General features: G+C 44.7%; 1 protein-coding gene across 2 annotated transcripts; it reads right to left on the bottom strand.

Moving 5' to 3' along the window:
- Positions 1-3,026: 3,026 nt before the first annotated feature.
- Positions 3,027-9,024, bottom strand: LOC119275367 (probable serine/threonine-protein kinase At1g54610). 2 transcript variants are annotated; one of them, XM_037556184.1, is made up of 8 exons: positions 8,488-9,024; positions 7,176-7,460; positions 6,725-7,042; positions 6,397-6,624; positions 5,674-5,774; positions 4,548-4,650; positions 3,818-4,258; positions 3,027-3,528 (listed from the first exon to the last, which is right to left on the bottom strand). In XM_037556184.1, the coding sequence occupies exons 1-8, from the start codon at positions 8,818-8,820 to the stop codon at positions 3,283-3,285; spliced, it is 2,055 nt and encodes a 684-aa protein (XP_037412081.1). In that variant the 5' UTR covers positions 8,821-9,024; the 3' UTR covers positions 3,027-3,282. The 2 variants fall into 2 exon arrangements, with proteins under 2 accessions (XP_037412081.1, XP_037412079.1); XM_037556182.1 differs by having other exon boundaries at positions 3,818-4,261; positions 8,488-9,023.
- Positions 9,025-11,177: the final 2,153 nt, after the last annotated feature.

Genomic DNA, 11,177 nt, shown 5'->3' on the forward strand with positions numbered 1-11,177 from the left:
ACTATACTATTGTGACTGTCCGACTAGGCCGGGGTGATCCTCCTGTCGATACGCTTGGTGCGATTGTCAATCTTCATCGCACGTGGTAGACAGGGTCGGGTCCATAGTTGTGATAAATGTGCGGCCCGCACAAGGCCCATTATTTTGAGGGGCCCCAGATTTTTTATGTAGGCCTAGTATTTGTAAAAGAAAAAAAATCCAGATCGAGACCTTACTGGGCCGCTGGGCGCTGGAGTCCAGCCCCTCGATCTAAACTGCTCGATCGATGGAAACGAGATCATCCCTAGAAGGCGATCGCTATGCTACACTACGCCCTACAACAGTTAATCGGGAATCGGGATCGTCTCGATCTGGAAACCGTAACTGCGGGCACATCGGCGACCGGGCGACACTACAGGAAACAGATCGTCTCGTCGCCTTCGCCTCATCGGATTCAGGTTGCTGTAATTGTTGTCTTCCTGTTCCTGGCTTCCTCGTCCAAATTTCTGACTCGTCAGATCGATCCGTGACAGACTCCAACCTCGAGGTGCTTAGCGAGTCCTCTTTTTGATTAATTTCGGTTTCTACTCCTAATTCCTAATTTTCTAATTAACTTTTGGTAGGGATCGTTACTTCGTGTCTTTGATAAAGATCGTTTCTTACCTCAACGGTTAAAGATCACAGTCACAGCGTAGCAGTTCAACTGGACAGGACCCAAAACTAGGTGGGTTAGACGGTTCGTCTAATTGCCAAACATTGAGGCATGAACTTACTGATATATGATACTGTATAACTTCAATTGTATTTTATTCATCTTTTGTATCTTTTGTTTCAATGATGTTGTTCAAATAAATAGCAACCGGGAGTTGAATAGGTATGATTTTTTATATACACACACATTATAGTTGTTCGTTAGTTCTTTTTTTAGTCAGATAGGGCCTCAGTTTTTAATTTCGCACAGGGTCCCAAATTTTGCCCGCCCGGCCCTGGTGGTAGACTACTATTACGATGATTTAACATGATTTGTTCTTATACAGGCCTTTGCAGGCTCTTCAATGTTGCATTCCTCGATGTTGATGCAAAGTGCAATACAATGATGACAATATCAGCCACGGCTTCGGCAAGAAATTTAAGGCCTATAGTCGTAGTCACCATGTGGTGGTGCCAAACCTACGGTTTGATCCCTGGTGGGTTGAGAATGCGACCACTCTCCTAACCATCTACCCACAGGGTATCAGATTGCGATGTTCTATCGGTCAAACGTAAAATTGTTTTGATGTATAAAAACTAGCCTTTGTTGCGAAATGTAGCACCCACCGTACTAGTGGTATGACTTGATCCTTTTCGCGTAATTAAAGAACGATTCTGGCTAGTAGTTCGGATTTCCCTGTCCAGCTCAAGCAGCTAGGAACTGTGAGTGAGGAGAGCGTACACAGAAACGGGCCAATAATTGGCCATCCCGTCGCGTCCTAGTACTAGTAGTACGTACTGTACTTATTGAACATCGCCATGGATCTACACCGGCTACGCACTAACCAACCGGCCTTCAATTCGCGTTTCAGAAGAAGATGGCGCGTCTGACTGACGGGCGACGATACATGGCTCCGCCTGTCGCTTGCCAAGCCATTTAGCGGAGCAGTGTGATCGCGTGTTACTCTCTCTCTCTCTCTCTCTCTTTTGCGGGTGACGTGTTACTCTTTAACGTGCTCCCTGTTGCCGCTAGCGGTACGGCTGCTGAAGACGGCACGGCCAATGGCACGTGAGGACCGTCGATCGTCGATCAATGCTTGATTCGAGATGCTTTGGAGAGGCCTCTGGCAATGATTTTCTAGTACTGCTGAACCACTCTCGCGTCGCACACGTACGCACGCGCATCACTGGCATATCGGATAAAATTTTAATTATTTTCGCGGGGTCGCCGTCTCACATGTTTGAGCACACCGTGCCGTGCGCCCGCCATCGACGAAGCTGAGCTTGATTTGCTCTCGTACGTGCGTGCGTGCTTGCTTTGGCACGGAGGTGTGGCTGGCTGATCGATCGATCGATCGCTGGATGTTGCTGTCGCCTGTCGTACGGGAAGGAAGGAAGAATCCGCCGGGGACGACTGACCGCCGAGGCGGCCCGCCCGTCCCGTGCACGGCAAGACGGCGACAAAAACGTTAACCCAGCAGCGTGATAGTCCTCTTCGTTTGGGTAGCACTTTCCGGTTGGTTCCGGCGAGTGGCCACTCGTGTTCATATGTCCACTGGATGATCATCGGTTTACGTGCAGGACGCTATCAGTTGGTGGGCTAAAAGTTGATCACGGGCCGTGTGACTATGCACAAGGCCAGAAGCACCTTTACGCACACACGTGGACATATATATTGTCTCGGATTACACCAAAAAAAACATTGTCTCGGATCGTCATACACGACGCATGAAGCGGACCTGCATTCTCCTCTTGCTTGCTATCCCCTTCGTCTTTGAGGACACGCAACGCCGCATGTGTCCTGAGATCCAGATGGCCCACCCAACACGTCTCTGCGAGCGTTGCAGTATTTAACGAGAAAAAATTGCCGCACCCGAGGACGACCGTCGCTTTCCAGGTAAACCAACGCCACTCGCCATCTGCGGCTCGTCATGTTCACTTGGTTGATGGCTGTCTACCGTGAGGTCAGAGTCAATGGATTTAGTGCGATGGGTGATGACCATGACCGGTGCTCTCTTCTCTACCGTGCGTGGAGTCTATGTCGATCGCCAGGTCGGCCTGTGCCCTGTGCCCTATACGCTGCTGCAATGTTCCGTGATGCCGGTTTTGCGGACGTGTCTGCGTCAGGTTTTTCGTAAGTTTATATAGGCGCTTGATTTTTTTTGACTTAAAAAAATAAGTAGTCCTTATATACAAGGTAAAGTCATGTTGACCGCATCATCAGCCAAAGTGATCCAGAAGGAAGCTGACCCGAGGCCCCGGCTCGTGCCCATCACAGCTACAGGTCGGTTTCTAGCGTCATTAACACTGAACGAGTGGCACACTCCAAGCTCACCAGCAAGCAGCAAATCAGAAACTGAAACGCGGGAGACCTGCCAGACAACACTACTTTTCACGACACTCAAATCACCTCCCAATCAACAAATCACCTCCTCCCCTCACACCTCCGTGGTGATTCCATCAGGCAAATATTACACGGCCGAGTCTTTCTCCTGTACAGAATCTGCTGTGTATCCCCCGGGAATTAAAGCGGGGAAAGAAGCAATAAAACGGAGTGATTTTTGCCACTAAGCTATATGAACTTACACGGCCTGCCCACACGTCCCCGACTTACTACTGGGGCGCGGCTCGGTAGCTGGAGCGGCTGGAAGGGAAGACTGGGACAGCACCGAAGTCTCTCAGGCCAGCCTCTCCGGCGTGCCCATGGGCCCTCCTCACCCTCGACTTCTCCACTCGGGTTCGCCGGAAAACCTCCTGGATTTGCCGGTCGTTCTCCTTGAGCATCTCGTCGACGTTGCCCGAAGGGCAGGAGGTCAGAGGCCCGGAATGGTGGATCTTGTTGCCTTTCGATCCGTAGCCCTGCCGTCAAATGCCAAACAGTTCAGTTTTCTTTATTGCTAGAACCGTATGAATGGATACAGTATGCTCCTAATGTCACCCTACTCATGTATTTACTATGCACTAGGATCATGGTCTGTAAACTTCAGAACAACTTGCTGGATACGTACAAATTATACCCTATCATGTGACGGTATTTTGATTTCAAACAAGTGAAACATATGATATTTGAGGGAACCATGCAATAGACATGAATGAAATGGCATAAGAAAACTTTTCGCCGTTGGGCACAAGTTTGGGGGTAACTTACAATGGCTCCTCCATCCACCCTGCCAGCGCCCTTGTCATCTTTCTGGTGGAATACTTGGTCGTACTTCCCGCTACCACTGAAGTGCCCGTTGATAGATTCAGAGAGCCTCCGCCCATGAGCAAATGCTTCAGCTTGAGTAAACCCGGTCACATTGCTATCATCCGGACGCGCATCTGATTTTGCTGATACAACCACAGGGAAATTCCGGGGTTCCGCAACGACACGTACATGATGTTCGCCATGTTTGCTTGTTCCAGTCTTTGATGGGTTAACTAAAGGCCCAGAATGGAAGGTTCTCGTTGGGTAGACGTGTTTGGAGTCTCCAGGCAATTCAATGATGTGAGTTGAACTGGGTGGTTCGATTGGAAATCCAGATGCGGAGTCTTCCTTGCAAGGATTGAACATCTCACTCCTGCTCTTGGTATTGGCTTGGGCTTGCCTCTTCTGAAAAAGAAGACAGCATAATTTAGGCATTCCAAACTAAAAAATTAAGGGGATGGTAAAAATCTAGAGGAAAATGCACTGACCATGCTTGTTGGTGTGTTTAAAACTTTATACAACATGCTTGTGAGAAAGGAGGGTAGCTTATATATACAAGGAATGATCACATATAGCATTATTTACGATTACGAGTGGAAACATAATTTCAAAGAACACTAATAACAGTGAATAAGCCTCAACAACCACAAGACTATATTCAGTAAGATGTCAATAAAAGAGTTGGTTATACCTGCAAAGATGACACTAGTTCTGCATTTGCATCAGGTGCAGGGACTGCTTTTGACTCTCTAGTTCGTCTTTCAGGATGTTGCTTTCCTCCAGCAGTACCTTGCCTAGAGAAAGGCATAAGCATGAGATTAAAAACAAAAGTGATTCGTGACACAAGCCTATTTCTTTTTCACTGAAGTTCAAACTATTAAAACAAATATGAAGCAGACAACAAACCATAGGCAATGAAAGATCAAACATATGAAATGAGTCATGAAGGTGTAAAAGTCTAAAAGAGTGCATACAAAATGGGCACTATACCTACTTTTTACAGGTAGGTGAAAAAGATCCCAGTGTGGTATTTAGAAAGTGAATAAAAGAATGACGGCAACAGAATACACACTTTGTTTAATCGAATCTACACTATTCATTTAACTTCTAGCCAACTATACCTACTTTTTAAAAGTAGGTGAAGAAGATCCCAGTGTGGCATTTAGAAAAGTGAATAAAAGAATGACGGCAACAGAATACACAGTTTGTTTAATCAAACCTACACTATTCATTTAACTTCCAGCCAATTTTCTGTTCCCCGCAAAAGAGGAACATAATAACTATCCGCTGCAAGATATGCTCCCACATAATAACTATCAGTTGCATGATATGCTCCCACATAAGTGCTTATTCATTCCATTGGCATCAGATTTCAAACTCTTCATTCAATGGCCATGACTATTTTTCCACTGTGTTTCATGTGTCCACAAATAAATGTCACTAGGACAAAATGGCAACAGCGATGGCTTAGAGGAAAGAAAATGTGGGTCTAGAAGGAGAAAGTGGTTATCTGGTTGCAGGTAGAACTATGGAGTTATCTGGTGGCATTGAATGGTTTTCTTCCCAACAAACTGTACAGATAAGTTCATGTTTCATAACCAAAGCAAATATATGGGCTACGGCAAGTTAGGCAAACTTGAGGTAATGAAGATGCTAGCGCAACTTGCTCAGTGTGAATAAACAGCCTTATTTCATTGCAAAACCGTGTTTCCAGTTCTATATGAAAATAAAATAAGAATGACATCAGGTCAGCAGAACCTTCATCCGAGCTCTAGAAGAATGTTCTCAGTTCAAGAGAATAAGTTGGTTGAGAGTACCTTCGACCTTCCTCATCTCGGCGTTTTGCATCATACTCTTTGCTGGGGGGATATCTTGGCAAACTTGAAGGATTGCAAGCATATGGTTTTGTTGTAAAAAACTGCAAAAACATAATTATAAATACATTGTTAAATTTCTAAATCAATAAGAACAAAACAAAATCGTGGATGGTATCATAGGGTAGCATTTAGACATTCAACTCAATAATTAATTGTGACTTTTTTAGCTGGCTCCAGTTGGCAAACTACATCATTTTCCAACAAAGACATACACATTAAGTAAGCCACAGAAATGGGTAGCACTATATGTTTATAACTATCGTCCTTGATCCAACCAATTGCACCCAACTAAAAAGAAATCTAGACAGTGCAACTAAGTAGAAAATGGTGACTCTCGGAGAAAAAATAAGTAGGAGGAGCTCTTCATTACTGTCTTAGACAGTGCAACTACTAGGATAAACTCTTAAACATAAAATGTTAAAAATCCAATCAGAAGCAAGCTGATCTATCCAAGGAACAAAAAAAGTAAGGTCGAAATGGTTAAGCTTCGCTACGTTCAACGGTTCAAGCTTCAATCACTAGTCACTAAAATACTTTACGGTGAAAAAGTAAGTTGGGAACTCAAATGGCTTGATGTACTTGGTCAAGTAAAATATGTACGCCCGAAATAACCAAACAGTATTGTCTTCTGACACTGGAGAAAAGTAGAATGAATGTGAATACCTCACTTTGCAACGCAGAAGACGCTGTCCGTCGATCGGCTGGGTCTACTGAAAGAAGAACATCTACTAATGCTAGAGCAGGTGAAGGGAAGTCTTTAAATGTGTCTGTAACACGCCTTGCATATGGATGCTGTGGCTTAAAAATGGTTGCATGGGGAAGTTTAGACTTCCTCCAATAGTCCTCTGATGGCGAACCACAGAGTTTAAATATTTTATGCAATTGCTCAACCTGCAGAAAGAATAGTGTACACAAGTTAGTTTTATAACAAAAATTGAGAAAACTAACTTGTTGCACTTGCTTCGAGTAAGAAAAGGGCTTGATAGCATACCTCTGTTCTACCAGGCATGATAGGCTTGCCAGCATATAGCTCAGCAAGAATGCAGCCAGTACTCCACAGATCTACAGCAACACCATAATTTGTGGCACCAAGCAGAAGTTGTGGTGGTCTATACCAAAGTGTGACCACACGGCTAGTCAAAGGGTGCCTTTGTTCAGGATCAAAGAAACTTGCTAATCCAAAATCAGCTATCTTCAGTATGCCTCGGTTATCAATCAAGAGATTGGAACCCTTAATATCACGGTGCAGAATATGACGACTATGACAATGCTCAAGGCCACGGAGTAGCTGTTGCATGTAACATTTAACCTGTAAAGAAATCATGCTTATTAGCTGAACGTTCTAACCATAAGGGGTTATAAATTATTGCACAACATGACTTTTTTTTGGAAATATTGAATGAGCAATGCACTAAGCACCCCTGCATTGGAATACCATGTACCTGAGGCTCCGTCAATTTTAGTCCAGGAAAAGAAGCTAGGCCAGCTAGGTCGTGCTCCATGTACTCAAAAACAAGATATAAGCTACAAGACATCCTTGAAGTTACTAGACCCTCCAGCTTAATAATATTTGGATGATCAAGCCGTCGCAAAATGAGGATTTCCCTGGCCATGAATTTCACACTCTCGGGCTCCAGATTATCAAAGCGTACTTTCTTTAGAGCAACAATCTTCTGTTTTTCAAGATCACGAGCTCTATAGACATTACTGTATGTTCCCTGACCAATCTGAATACAAAAGAACAATGTTTTTTGTTAGATAATGGGAAAAAGAGCAATGATTGAACACAATATTCAAATATAAGTTAAACCAGGTGATATTTATATGCGGAAACTGATAACTTAGTGCAGCAAGCATCTATGTACACAAGTTGCAGCTTTTTTTTTTAAGAAAAGGGACTTCTGCCCGATTTCATTGATGAAACCATTTACAGGTTCGTTCATTACAGCATAAAATTTATGTTAGAAAAATAATGCATTGGTTTCAACCTGTTACTAACCTTTGAAAGCAATAGTGCAAACCTAACGTATCAACAGCATGGCAACACCAAATTCGACCATCTAATGAAGTTCGATGCAATGTGAGAAGTACGATGCCATTATTAGCACTGCCCATTTTTGTCTTCCCTGGGGCAGCAATATGTAGCTGAAAAGTAGACACCTTACTCTCGAACCTTGTCGTCATATATCTAGTAAGGGCTGCTGGGATGGAAGGGAATAAGCGTAATTCCTTTAGATGGGAAGGGAACTAAACTAAGATCCATGTGAACCTAAAGAGATTGGGTCTGCTTTTTGCCTATCCAAACTAGCCCCCGAGACGAAAGGATTGCCCCATTAATGGCAGAGATTGCTAGTTATGTCTGATATTTCCAGGTTCCATGGTCCACTGAGACTAACAACACAAGTCCAACAGAAAGAAAAGACTACCACATTTTCTCATCCAAGATAAAAGACATTCTCCACTCACAACAGAATTTTACTGTTACCAGTCGCCCCCAGCTACCAATTACCACTAAAAAAAGGCAAATTCCCCAGTTACAGCGCAATTTTGCAAATCCCAAGCATCCACTAAAGCAATCAAGAAAGAATAAAGAAGGGAAATGAATCGCCATATTTCCTCGTCTTGTAACAGAAAAGGAGAGGCAGCAATTGCAGGACAATTTTACTGATTTTTGCTGTTCCGATGTCCCGAAGCAGAGACCAAAGCTACGAGCAAAATGTGAAACACGCAGCGGAGAAACGAATAGAGCGTGACCTTGTCGAGCTTCTCGAACGACTCGGCGCGGCGCGGCACCCAGCCGCGCACGGCCTCGGCGGCGACGGAGGCGAGCCACGGCGGCCACCCTGCCGCCACCTGCTCCGCCTCCAGCGCCCTCGGCACCGGGCTCCTCACCTGGCCCGCCGCCATGGCCATCGCGGCCGCCCGCCTCCTCTCCAGCGCCTCATCCCGCGCCCTCGCCTGCTTCCGCGCCTCCTCCTCCCTCCTCAGCACGGCCACTCCCGCCGCCGAGAGCTTCCCCGCCGGTGGGGGCGTCTGGCCGCACCGGCCGTCGTCGGTGGCCGCGGGGCGGCCGCACACGCAGCCCATGGCGGCGCCGTCTGCAACGGCGCCGGAGGGGTGCGCGAGTCACTCGGGCCGGCCTGCCGCGCCGCCGGGGCAATCACGGCATGCGGGGGAGCGGATCTCGGGGTTCCAGCGAATTGCGGAGGAGTGCGGTTAGGGTTTGGAGCGGGAGAGGAAGAGGGAGAGGGGGCGGATGGACCCTGGGAGTGGAGGCGGGCGAGTAGTGAGACACTGACTAGCAACGGCCAGGTGAAGAAGACGGCGAGATGAGTGAGGGACTTGTTTGTAATTTTGGGTTTTCCCTGAGAGTGGACCATGATGTCATGTAAAATCCTTTGATTGCTTCTTTGGGAGTTTTTCACGGGTACGCCTCTAAGATTGTGTATTTACTGGTATGTGTTTTTAAAGGTTGGCCGTATAGGAGGAGTTTGGATTTATGATCTTGATTTTTCATGCAAAAAGTCAATTGGTAGGTCAATTTGTGGACAATGGTTAGTTAGAGTGCTAAAGCAATGTTGGTTATTTTCTTCATATATATCTTAACAACACTTTTAAATTTGCTTTTCAAAATCACACCATATATTGATATAAAGAAAAGAAAGAGGTAAAAATCATTGTTGCATAATTGTCGCCTAACCAATAACCCATCCGACCTAGAGTTTGAACAAAATTTTGCAATCTCCCCAACAGCTATGTTGGCATCCAAATTAATGTTCACCAAAGAGGATCGTTGAATAAGCTGAAAGGCCCCCAACGATTATCTTCAACTCAAAGAGTATCGACCTGTCTAAAACATCACCAGGCAAAAAAATCACAACAAATAATCAAATCTCCCAAATAATAGGATTATGCATGGCCAACACAACATATAGACACGCTAAAAGAGTTTCGCTACAGATGAACAGATTAGACGGAAACGCACGAAGATAAAAAAAAACATTCCTTTATGATCTCTAGCCACAACGCATACGCTAGCAAAACCTTCCTCCGCCGGAAAGCTCGCATCGACATTAATCTTGGTCATTCCAGCATATTGCGTGTCAAGGATGTACTTGATAAATCGAGCATAGTAAAACTCGCCTAGTCAACGACTCGTTTACCTTTATCAGGCCATGGATGAATAGTTTCCTTTGGTGCTCCACTTAAAGTCACCCAAAGATTGTACAAGAACATAACGCTGGAATTGAAGCATTTTTCATCCCCAAAGGTCACACTATTCCTAAGGTGACGAGTTCTCCAAAATGAAAGCAACAATTGCAACTCTTCATTACCTTATCCAACAAAAGAAGTAACCAATCTGGACCAACTTGTGAGCCAAAATTTCTTCTCCATTGCTTTAAATTATGAAACATTGCGATCATAGACAACTCAATTAAGAACATTTTGGAATTCTTCCAATTACGGCCAAATAAGATATTGAGTATCACACACAAGTATGTCACATTGTAAAAGTTTTAGGGCATTTCGAACGCGGATCCTCAAATATCTCGCAAACGTCCGGACCGAGCTGTCCGGACGTAGTTTGCCATCCAAAGCATACTCCTATTTTTCTGCGGACCAGTTTGCATGTCTGAATTTCTGCAAACCGGAAACAAACTTGAGGAAGGTTTACAGGAGTCCGGACATCTGCATGGCCAATAAAAAGCCACTACATCGTACCCCTCTCTGCCCGGATGGCAGAAGGCCGCTCTGCGTTGCTACTTGGGTTTGACATGCCGTTTGACAGATAGCATGTTTAAAGTTTGACGGTGGCCACTAGCCATTTTGTTTCATTATTATTATTTTCTTTATTTTTTTCTTCAAATGCTTCATTTGACAAAAGGAAGCAGGCTACCTGCTACTAGATTTGGCGGAAGCAAGCTAATTAGTCTATATTTTATTTAAGTTTAACTAGGTGGGGGCATTTGAGGATGGCGGACTCCTGTATTCTTGTCCATGAAAGAATCCGGCCTAGTCCACAAACAATTACTGTGTCTTTCAGGGTCGGCCTTAGAGCTGCCCTTACACTCTCGATGATTCGGGAATTTAAATTGTCTACGAATGTATTGCCTTTCCTCTCTTCGAAGACAATTTCTTCGCATTGGCCATGCATGCAACTCTAAAATCTAAAGATGAGCTATATGTGCTCCCGCTGACAAATAAACGAACAATTTGCCATATACAAGGATTGCTCATTTTAAATTCACAAAGTAATTGACCGCAAATAAAGTTCACAAAGTAATTATTACTCCCTCGTTCCCAAATTTTAGACATTTTAGGGATTCCAATATGAACTACATACGAAGCAGAATGAGTGAATCCACACTCTAGAATATGTGTATATACATTCATATGGGATCCGTATTAAAATCTCTAAAAACATAAGACCAACCCAAGGACTA

This window comes from Triticum dicoccoides, chromosome 3B (genome assembly GCF_002162155.2).
Source record: "Triticum dicoccoides isolate Atlit2015 ecotype Zavitan chromosome 3B, WEW_v2.0, whole genome shotgun sequence".
In the NCBI taxonomy this organism is placed as follows: domain Eukaryota; kingdom Viridiplantae; phylum Streptophyta; class Magnoliopsida; order Poales; family Poaceae; genus Triticum; species Triticum dicoccoides.

Coding starts and splice junctions, on each gene's coding strand:
- LOC119275367 (XM_037556182.1), bottom strand. CDS start 8,820: ATGGGCTGCGTGTGCGGCCGCCCCGCGGCCACCGACGACGGCCGGTGC. Junction 7,461..8,487: donor CGTTCGAGAAGCTCGACAAG/GTCACGCTCTAT, acceptor TTTTGTATTCAG/ATTGGTCAGGGAACATACAG. Junction 5,775..6,396: donor CTTCTGCGTTGCAAAGTGAG/GTATTCACATTC, acceptor ATGTTTTTGCAG/TTTTTTACAACAAAACCATA.